A 20,226-nucleotide genomic window follows, 5' to 3' on the forward strand; every position below is an offset into this window, starting at 1 on the left:
GGTGGCACCGAAGATCTCAAACACTCCCGGTGGCAGGTTTCGCTCCATTGAGCCACAACCCCAGATGGCCAATCAATCCGGGGATTGTGCTTTACCATCCATGGATAGCCGAAAATTATCCTGGAGGTTGAAGGTGTCACAAAGAACACAATTTCCTCCCTGTGATTTCCAGAGACAACCAAGGTTAAAGGCTGTGTCTGGTGTGTGATTTCTGGCAGTAGGGTGCCATCTAGTGCCCGCACCTTTAATGGTGAAGGAACGGCCACCAGAGGGAGCCCTACAGCCTTAGCCCACCTACTATCCAGTAGGTTCCCTTCCGATCCAGTGTCGATCAGTGCTGGAGCGGTAAGGGTTAAATCCCCACAGAGGATTGTGACTGGGAGTCGTGCGCATTTCCGTGGAACGCCCGTGTGATTAGTATGGCTCACCCTTAACCCAGTCTCTAAGGGCGAGCGTTGGAGTTTAGCCATTTGGGGCAGTCTTTCTGAACATGCTCACTCGAGCCGCAGTAAAAACATTCTCCACGGGTCAGCCTCCTTTGTCTGTCCTTTGATTTCACTTTAGCCCTGCTCGTGTCCATAGCTTCGTCAGCAGGGGGAGCTGGTGCCACGCGGAAAGCCCTGGCTTTGGAGCGGGGAGAGGACAGCACTACTTCAGACCTGAAAGGGAGAGGGACGGCGCGCACCCGTCACGCCCTTCGTCTCACTCCCACATGTATTCCCCTAACCGATTATCTAGGCGAATAACTAGATCAATAAGCCCGTCTAAATCCCGCGGCTGATCCTTAGCCACCAGATGCTCCTTTAGGGCCGGAGACAGCCCATTTACAAAGGCGGCGTGGAGTGATACTGAATTCCAACCAGCCCTCGCTGCCGCAACACGGAAGTCGATTGCGTAATCAGCAGCACTCCCTCGCCCCTGTCTCATCGACAGCAGCATGTTTGAAGCGGACTCGCCTCTATTGGGATGATCGAACACCTGTCGAAACTCCCTAATAAACCCAGTGTAAGTTGAAAGGAGCCGACAGTCTTGCTCCCAGAGCGCCGTAGCTCAGGCGTGAGCCTCACCCCGAAGCAAATTAATCACATAAACCACCCGGCTATGGTCTGACGCGTACATCACGGGCCGTTGTGAAAAAACGAGCGCGCACTGCATCAAGAAGTCTGCACATGTCTCGACACAACCCCCGTACGGTTCCGGGGGACTAATGTAACCTTCGGGTGGCGAGGGGGGAGACCTCTGAACAACCACTGGACTTCCTCTATTAAGCGGCAGGTCCACTGGAGGGGGAGCGGCTGCAGCCGCACCTGACGCACGCTTCTCAACCTGCGCGGTGAAAGCCTCCATTCTACGGCTGACGTGAGCATTCTGCTCGGTTAACAAATTCAACCGAGCAGTGAGGTTAGACAGAATGTGGTGCAGCTCACCCAGCGGTCCTCCTGGTGAATCCTACGCACCTTGCATTTCCATTGGTCATTCATTAGGTGGTAAATGCCCCTCAGAGTCCATGATGTGACCGAGTTATCATGTTAGGAAAGTGAATGAAACGGACCCACATTAGGGGGGTCGTAAATGAACGGTCAATATGATATCCAATAAATAACAATTTATTATGCAAAGTGCAACACAGATCCAAATTATGCAGAGTCCATTCAAACACGAAGTGACACGTGGGCAGGCCTGAGGGTAGGAGATGCCTATCCAGAGAAGAGCCGGGACCCACGATGTTCCACCGCCAGCCGGAGGTCTGCAGTACCCCAGAACCACCAAGTCCTGGTTCCCCAGGTGGCCACTGCTCGAGGCTGTCGGACCGGTACTGCTGGCAGTAGCAAAAACAGGTTAGTGTGGGTGTGGGTACACCCAGCAAACAGTCAGCAAAAACACAGTTTTCTCCTGAAGGAAAAATCCAACCACTCCCAGAGTGCAGGAAAACTGAGGACGTGTAGTACCAGTAGTAATACTTAGAAATTAGGAAAGTGAGGAGTGGAAACGCCAGCTCCTCCAAACTTCCACAAACCCAGCTTCAAGCTGCAAGTATACCAAAGGTCATGACTGCAAAGATTTCAGTAGCAATAAATGTGCAAATGGCACAAAACGGCTGAGAGAGTTTACCTGTCGGGTAAGCTGATAACTCGGCAGAGTTGTGGTGTCCTTCCCAGGCTTTTATGGTGAGTGTGATGGTGATGCTGATGGACCACAGCTGATGACAGCCTCCAAGTGCGCCTCCAGGAGTACCAGAAAAAAGTCAGTGCGCCCTCCAGAGGCCCAAAGGTGCCAGCATGGCAGGGCGCCATCTGGTGGTGGGCCAGCAGTACCTCCTCTTCGGCGGCCCACACAACACTTTGTTTCTGCTCACCCCCTTTTGGTCACACATGTCACTGTGAAATTGTCTTGTGTATCAGTTTTTTGTTACTGTTGAGTTTGTGTGCTAAATAAATAAATTCATTCATTCATTCATTACCTTTGGGTTTTTCCGTTTTCGAGTACCTGGCATTGCATTCATCTGTGTTACGTTATTTTCATAAAAGAATAGGAAATAAATGGCGAAAGTTTCGAAAAAGCTCGCCGAAAACAACAGTGAACATGGCGGCCAAAACAGACATGACCCCTGACCTTCAATGCTGCGTGTTTACTACGTATTGCACTGATATGTTTACAAGTTCCTTGACCATTTCAAGATTATTGTGAACATATTATTGTGGGTTGACATTTTAGGTGTTCCTGTGAGCGGTGTCTGCTGTCGGAAGCATATGCGGGTGTGTGAGCGGAGGGAGCGGCAGCCTGGCATTTCTTGTATGACGAACTTGCTGAACCCATTTTTCGCTGAGATTTTCATCCTGTGGAAACTTGAAAAGGCTAAAACCTTTCGCCCTTGTGTTTGTGCAGTTTGCTGTGACACACTGGTCAGGCATATCGACAAGCAAGTCCCTGAGAGCTGTGTTTAATCAAAGTTTCTGCCGCTAAAAAAAGTGCAAACAACGGCTGCCAAGCATGCAAGCAGATATGGTCTACAGGTAGTGAGGTATTTCCGGTTTCGTGCTTAGCAGGAAGCTGGTCACGGGGCATGCAGATTTTTCAGTGGCAGGACGTTCAAATGTTGTATATAACGGGAGAACCGCATCCATTTTCCCAAAATGCTTAGGTTGACCGAATTATATAATCTTTGATACATGTAATAAGACTATGTTGTCTTTAAGTGTCATATCCACTTTAAGGCATGGGGAGAGTGTACGGGGATGACGGTCCCATACTGTTCACCATGTCCTCCAACGATGGATATAATCCTACAGCAGGATTTTGTGGAGGTTTAAAATCTGATTGTTCTTGTTTTATCTCTGAACTGTCCTATTAATTCTCTTTATTTTTTAGTTGTTTCCTCAGACAGTTGTTGCTTATTCTCTTCTTCCTTCTCTCTCTCTCTCTCTCTCTCTCTCTCTCTCTCTCTCTCTCCTTCTTTGCTTTTGTACCCTCTTCCCAAGTCCTGCACTTGATGGTATTTTGCCAATTCTATCTCAACTTCCTCTAATTCTTTTCTTCTTTTTCCTTTAACCAAATTCTTATTTTGTTCATGTACTTTTCTTTTGGCTCTCTCATCATCCAAAACCTCATGTTATTTTTCATACAGATTTTGAACAAATTCATGTCTAGTAGTTATAGCTCCATCTTGTGGCCACTTCCCATTGTTTTGCATTTCCTTTTTGAGGTCATTCAACTTATTTTGTTCTTTTTCTGATCTCTCTTTTGTACTCCCCTCAAATAAAATAAGGTAAATCAGCTTCACAAATCAGTAAATGATCTTGGATCAGACATTGTCTCAACACAAAATATAATATACACGTGTGAATGAGCAGCCTACTGGTCGCAATGCCCTGATAGGATTTTATCATATTTTGTACCTGTAGGTTTTAGAATCTTTGTATGACATGTGCCCATTCCAAAAGGGTTTTTGTTTTTTTTACTTTTTTCCTGTGTGGCATCAAATTATAAACGTTTGCAAATCTGCTCACACTAGTCACTAAAGGACTAAAATTAAAGTTCTGCATGAACCCAAGTAGCCTCTACCAATGTCTCAGCCATCATCAGCGCCACAGTCTTCAATGAAACATCAGTCACATGTGCAGCCATCACCGGTGTCTCATCTCTGTCCACCACCACCAACATCTCAACTGTTTTCATCTCCACCAACATCTCTGCCACTGCTGTCAGCGCCTCAGGTTCTGCTCCCAAAGTCTCAAGAGGACCATGTAGCCGCAGGACCCGCAAAGATGGATGCAATAGTTTTGGTTTGTGCTCCAGAGGTGGTTAGAGCCGACTATGACTCATCTTCTGTTCCTGTCTTGGAGGCAGCCCAGAACTCAAGTGTCTTATTTCACACTGCATTTTGGACAATTGTGTCATCAGTGGTATGTCTAGTACTTATGTTGTGACAAAAAACCAAAAAACATCAACAACAAAAAAAAACAGATATAATTCGGACCCAATTTGCAGTAAGCAGGAATAACTGAAAGAATAATAATTTATTGTTAATAAAGTGAATAGTTAAATGTGTAAGTCATGGAAGCAGGCACTAGAGGGCGGAGATGTCTGTTGGTGCCAATGGTGAGGGTAGCTGTCCCCGAACCAGAGGATTGATATTGACAATACCACAAACAGAGAGACAGGACCAGGCGGCCACGATGGAGCTGCAGCGGCAGGTGATCTGAAAAAAGAACAAAAATACAAAGTTACAGGGAGCCAGAAGACAATCAAAAAGTTGTCAGAAAGACAAACTGATGCTAGGTACCCCGAAAGAAAAAGTTTTTGGCATCTGAGTGGGTGAATAAATACAGGTGAGGTTGATTGCAGGCAGGTGTGTCCAATCAGCTCGGACACAGTCCAGAGAAACAGGAGGGGAGAGGGTGTGAGGAATAGCGTCCCTTGATTGAGAGAGCAATGACTTGAGTCGAAAAAAAAGCGGTCACGTGACTCATGGTGCCATCTTGGGGCCAAAATAGCATTCGCTGTTAATCTGTCTGCATGGAAATCCACCTATTTTATTTATTTATTTGCCGAAAATGCCGGGTTGTTGTGCGTTTGGATGCACAAATAGACACAGAAAGGGCTTCAGGATGTACAGATTCCCTTTAGATCCGAACTGAAGAAAATTTTGGGAAAATAAAGTCAGCCATGTGGGATGGAAACCGACATCATCATCAAAGTTTTGAGAGGTAAATTTCGTGTTCAGTCCCATGTCCAATAAAACTCACCTAAACCGAATATTCACACTTATCAGACAAAAAAAGTCTCAAAGTTTTTGTATTGTTTCCCATGTAATAAACACAGTATATAACAGATTTTGTATAACGTATTTTTTGGTCACATCAGATAAAATGTCCTGTCCGATCATACTGTATTTCCGTTAAAAATCCAGAGCATGTGGGACCGGAGTCATTTCCGTGATTAAAAGCCCGACCTTTTATTTTTTCAAACTGTGCTCAGACTCTGACCTGCAGTCTGACGTGCACCTGTTAACTCAGACACCAAAGGCTGTGATTTGACACTTTTCTGCATTCACTCCTTCATCTGCCATCATATTTGAATAGTTTTGTAACTTGCAACTGTCACACACATTACTGGAGTTACAGACATGGAGTTACAGAACTGCAGAAGTTTAAATCAGGCTATAAATTAATAAAATCATAAATTTTAAGTTTATGTAAATTTGATAGCTTAACTACTTTCATATTTATTTTGATAGCACCTATACCTGGGTGTGTTGCTGTATGTGATTAAACAATTTTAAAAAATGTTGAAAACATAAAAGGTTCATTCAGTAGTTCAACGCAGTTGGACCCAAAATGGCGCCATGTTCTGAGTCGACGTTACTCTCCTCAGTCAAGGGACTCCAGTGAGGTAGACAGCTGGAGCACAACACCAGTATGTAAACATTAATTTCTGCTCTAAATGTGGACATTTTATCACGGAGTGCTGTGGGAATGTGCTGGTCCCCCTCAAACAACCAGTCAAGGAACTACACATCCAGGTTGGGGTCAAAATATGGGATTGAGGTTTACCGCTTGGATTTTGGTACCCATATACTTTTATCCAGCCTTTATAATACAGATCAGTGCAACAACCTCAACAATGACACCAAACAAGGCTCATAGCAGGGAGACAGAAAAAACATTGTGTTCTATTCAGTGTTTCAATGCAATTGTACAAATTGTACAAAAAGGATTCAACTTTGTGAACATGAAGGACAAGTAACCATGAGCTGGCCACACCCTTTGAACCGGTGTACCAGCACTTCACCTGCCTGGACTTGAAAGTGTTGTGTTGCGTAATGATCTTGATCCTGCCAAGACATCGCCAGGTACACCTTGGTCTAGCGTTCATTTTACGTGGACAGAGCTGGAGACACATGGAGGACGGCCATGGTTGGTTCTTGTGATAAGGCAGAAGGTAAATGTGCATGAAACTTATCTGTTGGAAAAAACAGTTTAAGGATATGACCCCCATCAGTATTTTAACAAGATGGTCTTTTTGTTAAGCTGCTAACATTAGTGGGCTGTCCTGGTGGTGTGTGCTGGACCGCGTCAAGGTTGATGTGCAAACTTGTAATCTTCAGTGTCCCATGTGGAGTCAGAGAAAGTACTGGAAAATGTAAGTGCTGTAAAAATGTGCATTCAACATTCTACAGTTATTGAAGTGGGTTTCAGTTGAAGCATTGATTTGTTTCATTGTGTTTGGTTTCTGTGTATATCCAGAGCTCACTGCCATATTTTATTCCATTATTCCCTCATTATATTTCCAAATGTAACTGCCGGATCATGTACCTGTAGGTTTTAGAATCTTTGTGTGACATGTGCCCGTTCCAAATGAGTTTTTGTTTTTTGCGGGGGGGGGGTTTTGTGTGTGTGTGTGTGTGGCATCAAATTATAAACATTTGCCAATCTGCTCACACTAGTCATTGAAGGATGAAAAGTTGCATTTTTTTCCCCTAACTTATTTAAAATGAGCTCCCATTTACACTCACACAGTGTTACGAGTAAAGTGTCTGATCTCGTAAAGTGTCTGATCTCGTAGTGTCTGATCAGCTCTCTGCTGCTCAGATTAAAGATACTGTGTGTGGATTTTTGAAAACTGCAAGAAACACTCTCCATCCAGTGTAAATTTGTATTTCACATTATTTATGGCTAATATATAACAAATATGAAATCTAACTAAATTAAATATGAAGTGTGCATCATAAATTAAATTGTCTCAAGTTGTGGCCCTTACAATAGATAAAAAACACACACATTACAAATCTTGAATTTTATTTTGCTTCACTAACAAATTTCCAGCCAATTTTGAACATGCAAAAAGAACAACTAGATCCAAAAGCACCTGTGCCCCTAGCATCATGTATTTAATTTTGCTTACATTGCATTTTTCTATTATTAAACTACATAATAGACACACTTTGCTGTCATGGCATCATGTGCCACCTTTCTTAGCACATTTGAGGAGCTCCTGAAATTAGCAGCTCTATGGATTGAAGTTGATGCTGCCTTGAGGTGCTGGGACTCACATTTTGAATACCTAGTGTGTCCCAAGACTCAGTGGCCAATACCTCGAGTGCAAACCCTAATGAGTAACAAAATTCTAACGCATGTTTCCAGCTGGAGAGAAGAATCCTTGAAAATATGAAGGTGCTGAGTAAAACTGAGCTGCAGATCGCTGAAGGAGTTCTGCAAAAACACTTACTGAAGAGTTTTCAGGTAAACAGCTGCAATTAACCTTGGACTTGTGGCAATACAAGTGCTTCTATGTGTGATGGCTTTTGTGTGTTTGTTTCTAGGTTTATGGTTTTCTTCACGCTATGAATAGGAACAAACCAACTACACTGGAGGTAGTTGTGGATACATGGCCTGATTTTAAAGTGATAATTTGCCGACCTGACCCTAATGTGAGCTCATGCCCAATACAATGATTAGGATGTTTTGCTGGATCTTTAGATTTTTGTGTACCACCTGACCATTGTAATTATTTCACAGAACAAACGTAGTTCAGAGTTGCAGAAAAGGGTGACATACTTTTTGAGTATACATACATACATATACATTTTGAGTAACTTGCATACATTTTCTCAGCTGGTTTAACTTTTCCCCCCACAGTGAGCTTGAATCAAGGATTTCGTCTCTGAACCTTTCCCATGTTGACTTGGTGAATAAAACCTGGAAGTTTGGAGGGAATGAGCAAGGACATGCAACTATTACAAACCTCATCACCAACTTTCCTACATGTTGCATCAACGATGACCAGGATCAGCCCGTGTCATGGATTCTGCTATATGATTACTGTGCCTTGGGTATGTTGTACACTGTGCCCGAGCACAGAGGCAAAGGTTATGCCAAAATCATGATCTGCACCATGGCCAGGAGAGTCCATGCTCAGGGATATCCTGTCTACTGCTTTGTAGTGGACGACAATGAGGTCTCCTACAGGCTCTTTAAAAGCATGGGCTTCATTGATGATCCTTCATACAGGTCTATGCGGTTATAGTTCAATGTTTGACCTTGATTGGTTTCTCTGTGTTGTATCGAGATTTGGATGAAGAGCTGACTAATTAGCCTGTGTTAATGCAGTTGTAAAATCAATGTCTTATATATCATTGTCTAAACTTTCATGGTAGACACCTTAGTTCAGGACCTCATGATTCCATTAGGTCTTCCCAGGTGTCTCCCAATCTCAAATTACTACAAAATATCTACAGGTTTGACATTTTCACCATATACAGATACAGTTTTGATTGCCGAGTCCTGACATTCAGTGAAAGACTGGATCTTCTTGACAAAAGGACAATCACAAAACTTAAAACATTTTGGCCATGTCGCACAATCCTCTGTGCACAATGCTTTAATTCTGAGAACCTCAGCAATTGAGGTATTTCTTTCTAAGAAATCATATGAGCATGTGAATAATTTTATTATAGTAAGTTAGGACCAACAACAACATTAGAATTTGAAAACATATCCAAATAGGTTTTTTTTAAGAAATAGTTTTATCACTGCTCAAAAAGTAATTTATCAATCAATAAATGTGTTTCTGAAATCAAAACCTAGCCATTACTAACAGGAGTGCTTTAACCTGGATAGGTTAAAGGTGTGCTGGGGCCCCAGCACAACAGCACAACAGACCTGTAACTCAGAGTTCTTCAAAGGAGCCCTTGCTTGTTTATCGGTTAAGTTTCAGTCACTGTGAATTACATGACGTTATAATTGCTTCACGTCAGAATCTGAAATTTCCCAGGCCAGAAGAATCCACCTTTATGGCCTCACATCACAGCCAGAACCTCTCCAGACAGTGCAAGAGGATCTCTTCCATGATAAGACCTGGCCAGAAACTTTGAGTCTTGACAACCAGCTATTATCTTTAGGTCTAAGTGAAGGAAAAGACATTTGCTTAAAATCAAATTTGAAAAATGCATCAGTATTCGTTTATTCATATATAAAACTTCTGATGTCTGTGTTGTTGATTCAAGCAAATGCTTTGTATGTATTCCATTTAATTGGCATGTGTTCCTTGTAACCAATGTTAAATATGATGTTTCTGACTTATCCATGTTTTGATAATCGTGGAATATTCTGTTAACCAAGTGGTGTGTGTAGGATGTGTTTAAGCCTTTAACAATGTTATATTCATCCCAAAAATATTTTAGAACAAATAGTATGCCAAAATAGTTCATGTGTTTAAATAATTGAATCATTTTTGTCTGCCTTTCTGAGCACATGAAGTTTCTGTAAAGTTACACACCCTAAATGGGCGGAGTTTAATGACGTAAGTCTCCTTTAAAATTTTCAGAAAGGAGCCCTTCACTCTTCTGCATACTCTCTTGCAACCCTCCTGCAACTCTTCTGTGTTCCTTTCTTTAAATGTTCAACTTTAATTTTGGGTCAACAAGGCCCTATGCTAGCCCATGCTAAGCTACTACGTGGCATTCATTCATTGCTTTATGCGCTGTTTCATTTTTGATAACTTTAACAAATTAATAGCCTGATGTCTTTAAGGTTCCTCAAGTGTTTTGAATTTTTTAAGAGAATTTCTGAGCTGGACTTTTCAAAATAATAGCAAATTTACAGAAAAGCGACTTTCTTTTTCTGTAATTTACAATGCTGCTGTTAAAGTTTTATCTTTTTTCTAAATTCACAAAGACTTTTAATCTGGCTCCAACAAACATTTTAAAAGCTGCCAGAACCCATTTTCAACAAACGCCTTCCACCTCTGGGGTCTGGGGCCGATGGAGCTGATTTCAAACCATTTCAAACATCAGCCATCCTGTTGGTAAAGCCAGCCGACGCTGAAGCCTTGGGATCACCTGGGGAGACCACTGAGTTAACCCCTGACCCAAGTGAGCACACTGCAAAGAGCCTAACACATCAACAACGGAGGGACAGGTCATCTGAACCACCTCTTCAACTGACCAGCTAAGTGGCACAGTTAAAGGTTCCAGAAAAAGGGTTTTGTTGTCACTGGATATAAAGTGGCTTCTTTTTAAACATATTCATGTTTGTTTAATATCCATCCATCCATTTTCTTCCGCTTTATCCGGAGTCGGGTCGCGGGGGCAGCAGCTCAAGCAAAGCCGCCCAGACCTCCCGATCCACACACACCTCCCCCAGCTCCTCCGGTGGAACCCCAAGGCGTTCCCAAGCCAGCCGAGAGATGTAATCCTTCCAGCGTGTCCTGGGTCTTCCCCGGGGCCTCCTCCCAATGGGACGTGCCCGGAACACCTCTCCAGAGAGGCGTCCAAGGGGCATCCGGAAAAGATGCCCCAGCCATCTCAACTGACTCCTTTCAATGTGGAGGAGCAACGGCTCAACTCTGAGCTCCTCCCGAGTGACCAAGCTCCTCACCCTATCTCTAAGGGAGTGCCCAGCCACCCTGCAGAGGAAACTCATCTCGGCCGCTTGTACCCGTGATCTCGTTCTTTCGGTCATGAGCCAAATCTCATGACCATAGGTGAGGATCGGAACGTAGATCGATCGGTAAATCGAGAGCTTTGCCCCCCTACTCAGCTCTCTCTTCACCACGACGGTCCGATACAGCGACCGCATCACTGCAGACGCTGCACCGATCCGTCTATTGATCTCACGCTCCATCCGTCCCTCACTCGTGAACAAGACCCCGAGATACTTAAACTCCTCCAACTGAGGCAAGGACACTCCACCGACCTGAAGACGGCAAAGCACCTTTTTCCGGTCGAGAACCATGGCCTCAGATTTGGAGGTGCTGATTTTCATCCCGGACACCTCACACTCGGCTGCAAACCGCCCCAGTGCACACTGAAGGTCCTGATTTGACAAAGCCAACAGAACCACATCGTCCACAAACAGCAGAGACGAGATTCTGTGGTTCCTAAACCAGTCCCCCTCTACACCCTTGCTGCGCCTAGAAATTCTGTCCAGCTCAGAACCTCCATGACCAGTGAAAGATCAAGGACTGAGACGTCGCCCGGTATGGCGGAGCCGGGGTCCCACCCTGGAGCCAGGCCTGGGGTTGGGGCTCGCGCGCGAGTGCCTGGTGGTCCGGCCTTAGCCCATGGGGCCCGGCCGGGCTCAGTCCAAAGGAGCAAAGTGGGCCCGCCCTCCTGTGGGTTCACCACCTGCAGAGGGGGCCATGGGGGTCGGGTGCAGAGAGGATTGGGTGGCAGTGGAGGGCGGGTGGCCCGACGGCCCGGTCCACGCTCACAGCCTCTGGCTGTTGGAACATGGAATGTCACCTCGCTGGGGGGCAAGGAGCCTGAGCTTGTGCGGAAGGTTGAGAGATAGACTAGAGATAGTCACCTCCATACACAGCATGGGCTCTGGTACCCAACTCCTGGAGAGGGGCTGGATGCTTCATTTTTCTGGCGTTGCCCACGGGGAGAGGCGGAGAGCTGGGGTTGCATTGCTTATTGCTCCCCAGCTCAGTCGCCATGTGTTGGAGTTCACTCCGGTGAACGATAGGGTCGCGTCCCTACGCCTTCGGGTCGGGGACAGGTCTCTCACCGTTGTCTTGGCCTACGGGCCGAGCGGCAGTGCAGAGTACCCGACCTTCCTGGAGTCCCTGGGAGGGGTACTAGATAGCGATCTGACTGGGGACTCCATTGTTCTCCTGGGGGATTTCAACGCCCACGTGGGCGGTGACAGTGAGACCTGGAGGGGGGTGATCGGGAAGCACGGCCTCCCCGATCTGAACCTGAGTGGTGTTCAGTTGTTGGACTTCTGTACTAATCACAGTTTGTCCATCACAAACACCATGTTCGAGCACAAGGGTGTCCATAAGTGCACGTGGCACCAGGACACCCTGAACCGGAGGTCAATGATCGACTTTGTAGTCGTATCATCTGACCTTCGGCCACGTGTCTCGGACACTCAAGTAAAGAGAGGGGCAGAGCTGTCGACCGATCACCACCTGGTGGTGAGTTGGATCTGCTGGGAGGGGAGGAAGCCGGTCAGACCCGGCAGGCCCAAACGTATCGTGAGGGTCTGCTGGGAACGACTGGCGGAACCCTCTGTCAGGGAGGTCTTCAACTCCCACCTCCGGGAGAGCTTCTCCCAGATCCCGGGGGAGGTTGGAGACATGGAGTCCGAGTGGACCATGTTCTCCACCTCCATTGTTGATGCGGCCGCTCGTAGCTGTGGTCGCAAGGTCTCTGGTGCCTGTCGCGGCGGCAATCCCCGAACCTGGTGGTGGACACCGGAAGTAAAGGATGCCGTCAAGCTGAAGAAGGAGTCCTACTTATCTTTGTTGGTAGGTGGGACCCCAGAGGCAGCTGACAGGTATCGGCAGGCCAAGTGTGCTGCAGCCCGTGCAGTCGCAGAGGCAAAAACTCGGGTCTGAGAGGAGTTCAGGGAGGCTATGTAGGAGGACTATCGGTTGGCCTTGAAGAGATTCTGGCAAACCGTCCGACGCCTCAGGAGGTGGAAGCAGCTCTCCACCGGCACTGTTCACGGTGCGGGTGGGGAGCTGTTGACCCTGACTGGGGATGTTATTGGGCGGTGGAAGGAGTACTTCGAGGATCTCCTCAATCCCATTGTCACGTCTTCCGAAGAGGAAGCAGAGACTGGGGACCCAGAGGCAGACTCATCCATTACCCAGGCAGAAGTCACCGAGGTGGTTAGAAAGCTCCTCGGTGGCAAGGCTCCTGGGGTGGATGAAATCCATCCTGAGTACCTTAAGTCTCTGGATGTTGTGGGACTGTCTTGGTTGACACGCCTCTGCAGCATTGTGTGGCGATCAGGGACAGTGCCTCTGGATTGGCAGACCGGGCTGGTGGTCCGGAAGGGGGACCGGAGGGTGTGTTCCAACTATAGAGGGATCACACTCCTCAGCCTCCCCGGTAAGGTCTATTCCAGAGTACTGGAGAGGAGAATTCGACCGATGGTCGAACCTCGGATTCAGGAGGAGCAGTGTGGTTTTCGTCCTGGTCGCAGCACACTGGACCAGCTCTACACGCTCCATCGGGTGCTCGAGGGTTCATGGGAGTTCGCCCAAACAGTCCACATGTGTTTTGTGGATCTGGAGAAGGCGTTCGACCGTGTCTCTCGGGGCACCCTGTGGGGAGTGCTCTGGGAGTACGGGGTCCGGGGTCCTTTGCTAAGGGCTATACGGTCCCTGTACGACCGCAGCAGGAGCTTGGTTTGCATTGCCAGTAGTAATTTTTTAATAATTTTAATTTTAATAATTTTCTTAAAAATAATTGGCTTCAAATTTCATGACTAAATTCTAATCAGATTTATTTCCTTAAAGTCTTTAAGCTTTATCTCTCTACTTTTTTCAACGTCTCATGAGTAAGCAAATTGTGTCCATAAAATCACTACCCACTCAAAATGCCAGTAAACTGTTCATTTCTTGTATAATTGTAAATAAAATGTAAATATTTCTGCTGTGGTTCATTTTTTGTTCAGAGGGAAACCCTTGGTCAATCGTATCATAGAATTCAGACTTTCAGACCCGAGACTGATTAATTAAATTGAGACTGATTAATTAAACTGAGACTGATAAATTAATGAATGTTTAAAGTACCTATGCTTTAAATAGATGGTGCCCTGAGGATATTATTCTAATTAATTAATTAATTAATTACGAGGTCTGTTAGAACAGACCTTTTTATTTTTTGCAAAAACTATATGGATTTGAATCGTGTGATTGCATCAGCCAAGCTTGAACCTTCGTGCGCATGCGTGAGTTTTTTCACGCCTGTCGGTTGCGTCATTCGCCTGTGAGCATGCCTTGTGGGAGGAGTGGTCCAGCCCCCTCGTCGGATTTTCATTGTCAGGAAATTGGCTGATCGACTGCCGCTTTGCTTCATCAAAATTTTTTCAGAAAGTGTGAGAGACAGCCAAGTGGAAACCATTTGGAAAATTCAGATGGCTTTCGGTGAAGATCTTATGGGGATCACACAGATTAAGGACAATTACAACTGGATTAAAGACGGCCCACAGCGGCGGATGGCGCGCCGTGCACCGAGCGGCGATCGACAGGCTCAAATGACCAGATCATTTCCAAAGTGAATGCTTTGTTGATCCGGGACGTCGTCTGACTACCAGAGAAATGGCAAGACAGCTGGACATAGCACTTTTTCGGCACATTCCACTGTTACAGGAGTTTTTTGTCATGAAAAGACGTGTGGAGGAATTCGCGCGTCGGGATGGAGGCGCAGGGCACAGAACAAAAAGCAACGCCGTGATGAAGCCTCACAGGACATGTTGTGGCATGTCCAGCTCGTCCACAATTTCTCGGATAGTCACACGACTGAAAAGCCACCGAAAGCCGTCTGAATTTTCCAAATGGTGCAAGAGCTGGGCATGTTAGGGCTTGTCCTGTGAGACCAACAAAGAGGTGCTTTCGTCCCACGCCATGAGCGGCTCCGTGGCGAATTTCTCCGCTCCTCTTTCCATTACAAAAACTCCTGTAACAGTGGAATGTGCTGAAAAACTGCTATGTCCAGCTGTCTTGCCATTTCTCTGGTAGTCAGATGACGTCCCGGATCAACAAAGCGTTCACTTTGCTCGGTGCGCGGCGCGCCATCCGCCGCTGTGGGCCGTCTTTAATCCAGTTGTAATTGTCCTTAATCTGTGTGATCCCCATAAGAACTTCACCAAAAGCCATCTGAATTTTCCAAATGGTTTCCACTTGGCTGTCTCTCACACTTTCTGAAAAAATTTTGATGAAGCAAAGCAGCAGTCGATCAGCCAATTTCCTGACATTGAAAATCTGACAAGGGGGCTGGACCACTCCTCCCACAAGGCGTGCTCACAGGCGAATGACGCAACCGACAGGTGTGAAAAAACTCACGCATGCGCACGAAGGTTCAAGCTTGGCTGATGCAATCACACATGATTCAAATCCATATAGTTTTTGCAAAAAATAAAAAGGTCCGTTACTTTTCTAACAGACCTCGTATTAAACCCTAAAATTGTTAATTATTTTGGTGACCCATTAAATGAGGTCTAGGCCAATCTAATTCAATTTGAAAGTTTAACAATACTTTCACTATTTTTGGTGCTCTTCGTGAGGCCAATAACACATTGCAAGACTTAACTACTTAACTACATTAAATTGGTGCCCGTGTGAGGTGCCATTCATTCCAAATAATGAAATTAATGTAATTCGTTACAGTTTATTTTGGTGCGCCCATGTCAGGTGATTTAGAATTTCGCTACATTTATTTTGATGCCCCGTTGTGAGGCATTTCGAGTTTCACTACACTGTCAATCAGATAAAATAAAGATTTCACATCAGTACAGAATAAGAACTGTCATAGCTCAGTCAGCCAAAGTATACAGAACAAATCCAAATGTCACTCCTGCACCTGTGTAGACAGTTGGTCAAAAAATGTTAGAAAAGGCTTCCAAACTTTATAAAATTTCTTTTCAGAGCCTTCAAAACAAATCTTATCTTCTCCAATTTAAGATGAAATAATACAACTTTAATCCAATGAGACACCATGGGTGGGGCAGCATCCCTCCACTTCAAGAGTATCAGGTGTTGTGCGAACAATGTAGAAACAAAAAGAGTTGTTGTTCCCCTGCTGGTAACGCCAAACCATCAGTGTTAACCCCAATTCAAAATAAAAGTGGATTGGGTAATATACAAGATATACAAGAAAACGCCTCAGAAAGACCTCCCCAACATTGCTGTCTCTTGGGACAAAACCAAAATATATGGATCAAAGTGGCCTCTGCCGATTTACATCTTTCACAAGTGGGGTCCATTTGAAGGTACATCTTTGCCAGTTTCGATTTACAAAGATGTGTTCTATGCACTATTTTAAACTATATAAGGCAATGTCTTGCAAATATGGAAGATGAATGGATATTCCTTAGAACTTTATCCCAGTCTGATTCTGAAATATAAATCTGAAAATCCTGTTCCTAGGTTTGCTTAATAACTGTAATAGAAGAGGAACCCAAACCGAAATCAAAACAAGCATTGCAGATATAGCCTTTTTCTTAACCGGGTTAAAACACATAATATCATCCATTACATTATTAGGCGGTTTATTCGGGAACCCTGGGATGGAGCCTGAAAGAAAGTGTCGTATTGGTAAATACCTGAAAAAATGAGAGGCGGGTAGATTATATTATACTATTCAAAAGAGGCAAATGTGTTTTCAACGAACATGTTGGGAAAGTGTAGGGACACGGACCCACAACAGGGGGCGCAAAGGAACCGGACAATGGATGAGCCAATAAATAACAATTTACTGTTGTAAATGTGCACAACAGAATACAGACAGAACCAGAATTTGGATTACAGACAATTACACGAAGATGACGTGTGGGCAGGCTCGAGGATAGGAGAGCACCGTCCAGAGAAGAGCCGGACCCCACATGATTTCCACTGCCACCGGATCTGGAAACACACTGGAGACGCCAAGTCCTGAGACCCCAGGTGGCCACCGTCTTCAGCTGCCGGATCTGGTACTGCTGGCAGGATAAAGAGAAAGCAGCTTGAGGTGAGTGTGAGAAGACACACCCAGTAAACAGTCAGCAAGTTCTTCTGTCCAGGTGGGAACAACACCTCCACCTCCAACACAGTTCAACTCCGGTTGTCTCTGTAGTTCGGTGTGACAAGTGAACGCCCGTCACTTCGTCACCACTCCGTACTCCGACAGAACGACAACAGTGAGTAGACTCCTGAAACAATATCACAGAACAGAGAAAATAATGTGCGCACGGCACAATCATGGCTGAGGTATTACCTATGGGTAGACGATATCTCGGCAGTGAGGTGGAGATGTTGTCTGGCTTTTATGGGATGGTTGATGATGATGAGTGGTGATGAGTGACAGCTGTCACTCCGGTGGCTCCTGCGTGGCGGCAGCGCCCTCTTGCGCCCGAAGCCCGCACTTCGGGCAGGGCACCCTCTGGTGGTGGGCCAGCAGTACCTCCTCTTCTGGCGGCCCACACAACAGGACCCCCCCCTCAACGGGCGCCTCCTGGCGCCCGACCCGGCCTGTAGAGTGTAGAAGTCAGCCAGGAGGGCCGGGTCTAGGATGAAGCTCCTCTTCACCCAGGAGCATTCCTCAGGGCAGTCCACCAAGTACTGGAACCCCCGGCCCTTCCGATGGACATCCAGGAGACGGCGCACAGTCCAAGCCGGCTCCCCGACAATGATCCGGGCAGGAGGCGGCGCTGGTCCGGGAGCACAGAGGGGTGAGGTTTGATCCTGGACATGTGAAAAACTGGCCGGACTGAGGACCTTGATGATTTTGAAGGGACCGATGAACCGTTTCTTCAACTTGGGGGAGTCCACTTGTAGGGGGATGTCCTTTGTTGACAACCACACCTCCTGCCCGGGCTGATATGCAGAGGCCGGGGAACTCCGGCGGTCTGCATGGGCTTTAGCCCTCGTCCGGGCCTTCAGCAAGGCAGAACGGGTGGTGCGCCACACCCGACGGCAACGTCGCAGGTGGGCCTGGACCGAGGGCACACCAACCTCTCCCTCCACCACGGGGAACAATGGGGGCTGGTACCCCAAACACACCTCAAACGGGGAGAGGCCGGTGGCGGAGGACACCTGACTATTATGCGCGTACTCGATCCAGGCCAGATGTTCACTCCAGGCCGTCGGGTGCGCGGATGTCACACATCGTAGGGCCTGCTCCAACTCCTGGTTGGCCCGTTCTGCCTGTCCGTTCGTCTGTGGGTGATACCCGGATGAGAGGCTCACGGAGGCCCCCAGTTCTCTACAGAAACTCCTCCAGACTTGAGAGGAGAACTGGGGACCACGATCTGAGACAATGTCTGTTGGTATCCCATGCAGACATACGACGTGGTGGACCAGGAGGTCTGCTGTCTCCTGGGCCGTTGGGAGCTTTGGGAGGGCCACGAAGTGGGCCGCCTTGGAGAATTGGTCCACTATCGTAAAGATGGTCATCATGCCCTGGGACGGCGGGAGGCCCGTGACAAAATCCAGGCCGATGTGGGACCAGGGGCGATGAGGCACCGGGAGCGGTTGCAGAAGTCCTTGAGTCTTAGAATGGTCCGCCTTGCCCCTGGCAGGTGGTACAGGCCTGGATATATTCCCGGACGTCGGCCTCCATGGACGCCCACCAGAAGCGCTGCCGGACCACTGCCACGGTTCTTCGCACCCCTGGATGACAGGAGAGCTTGTAACCATGACAGAAGTCCAGGACAGCTGGTCTGGCCTCTGGTGGGATGTAGAGACTGTTCTTTGGGCCGTTTCCCGGGTCTGGGCTCCGTGCCAGGGCCTCCCAGACGGTCTTCTCTACGTCCCAGGTGAGGGTGGCCACGATAGTGGACTCGGGAATAATGGGCTCCAGTGGATCCGGCAGCTCGGTCTTGACCTCCTCTTCGTGAACCCGGGACAGGGCGTCAGATCGTTGGTTCTTGGTCCTGGGGCGATAGGTGATCCGGAAGTCAAAACGCCCAAAGAATAGTGACCAGCGGGCTTGCCTGGGGTTCAGCCGCTTGGCGGTCCTGATGTACTCCAGGTTCCGATGGTCCGTGAAAACCATAAATGGTGCCGCAGCTCCCTCCAACAGATGTCTCCACTCCTCGAGACCCTCTTTCACCGCGAGGAGTTCCCGATTGCCCACGTCATAGTTCCGTTCAGCTGGGGTCAACCTGCGTGAAAAATAGGCACATGGGTGGAGAACCTTGTCGGACTCTCCGCTCTGGGACAACACGGCTCCTATCCCTGAGTCGGAGGCGTCTACTTCAACCACAAACTGGCGGCTAGGATCGGGCTGCACCAAGACTGGTGCAGTCGAAAACCGACGTTTCAACTCCCTAAACGCGGCTTTGCACCGATCCGACCAAGTGAAGGGGACTTTGGAGGAGGTCAGGGCTGTCAGGGGGCTAACTACCTGACTATAGCCCTTAATGAACCTCCTGTAGAAATTTGCAAAGCCGAGGAACTGTTGCAGTTTCCTACGGCTTGTGGGTTGGGGCCAATCTCTCACCGCCTCAACCTTGGCCGGATCAGGGGCGACGGAGTTGGAGGAGATTACAAACCCCAGGAAGGACAAAGAAGTGCGGTGGAACTCGCACTTCTCGCCCTTCACAAACAGCCGGTTCTCCAACAACCGCTCCAGAACCTGACGTACATGCTTAACATGAGTCTCAGGATCCGGGGAAAAGATGAGGATATCGTCCAGGTATACGAAGACGAATCGGTGCAGGAAGTCCCGCAAAACGTCATTTACCATTGCCTGGAACATCGTGGGGGCGTTAGTGAGGCCGAACGGCATGACCGGGTACTCAAAGTGACCTAACGGGGTGTTAAATGCCGTCTTCCATTCGTCTCCCTTCCGGATCCGAACCAGGTGATAAGCATTTCTCAGATCTAGTTTGGTGAAGATTTTGGCTCCATGCAGGGGCGTGAACACTGAATCTAACAGGGGCAACGGGTATCGATTGCGAACCGTAATTTCGTTCAGCCCCCTATAGTTAATGCATGGACGGAGTCCGCCGTCTTTCTTGCCCACAAAAAAGAAACCAGCACCCATCGGGGAGGTGGAGTTTCGGATCAGCCCGTCAGCTAATGAGTCCCGGATGTAGGTCTCCATGGATTCGCGCTCAGGACGTGAGAGGTTGTACAGTCGACTGGACGGGTACTCAACGCCCGGGATCAAATCTATGGTGCAATCATACGGACGGTGCGGGGGAAGTGTGAGTGCCAGATCTTTGCTGAAGACGTCAGCAAGATCGTGGTACTCCTCAGGCACCGCCGTAAGATTGGAGGGGACTT

The 20,226-nt window shown here is 47.3% G+C and overlaps 1 protein-coding gene and 2 long non-coding RNA genes across 3 annotated transcripts in view; 2 read left to right on the forward strand and 1 right to left on the reverse strand.

Annotated features, from left to right (window-relative positions):
- The window catches only part of LOC117523035 (glycine N-acyltransferase-like protein 3), a 35,710-nt gene extending 26,223 nt beyond the window's left edge, over window positions 1–9,487 (forward strand). The window contains exon 4 of the mRNA XM_034184452.1: window positions 8,139–9,487. Within this exon, the coding sequence (XP_034040343.1) occupies window positions 8,139–8,526 (388 nt within the window). The 3' untranslated portion in view covers window positions 8,527–9,487. The remainder of the gene's footprint in view (window positions 1–8,138) is intronic.
- The window catches only part of LOC117523037, a 51,076-nt gene continuing 35,985 nt past the window's right edge, over window positions 5,136–20,226 (reverse strand). The window contains exon 4 of the long non-coding RNA XR_004564393.1: window positions 5,136–6,390. This is a non-coding gene — a long non-coding RNA (uncharacterized LOC117523037). The remainder of the gene's footprint in view (window positions 6,391–20,226) is intronic.
- LOC117523038 lies at window positions 6,347–7,777 on the forward strand. Its single transcript, XR_004564394.1, has 2 exons — window positions 6,347–6,441; window positions 6,531–7,777. It is a non-coding gene; the product is annotated as an uncharacterized LOC117523038 (long non-coding RNA).

The sequence above is a fragment of the Thalassophryne amazonica genome, chromosome 13, assembly GCF_902500255.1.
Source record: "Thalassophryne amazonica chromosome 13, fThaAma1.1, whole genome shotgun sequence".
NCBI classification, from domain to species: domain Eukaryota; kingdom Metazoa; phylum Chordata; class Actinopteri; order Batrachoidiformes; family Batrachoididae; genus Thalassophryne; species Thalassophryne amazonica.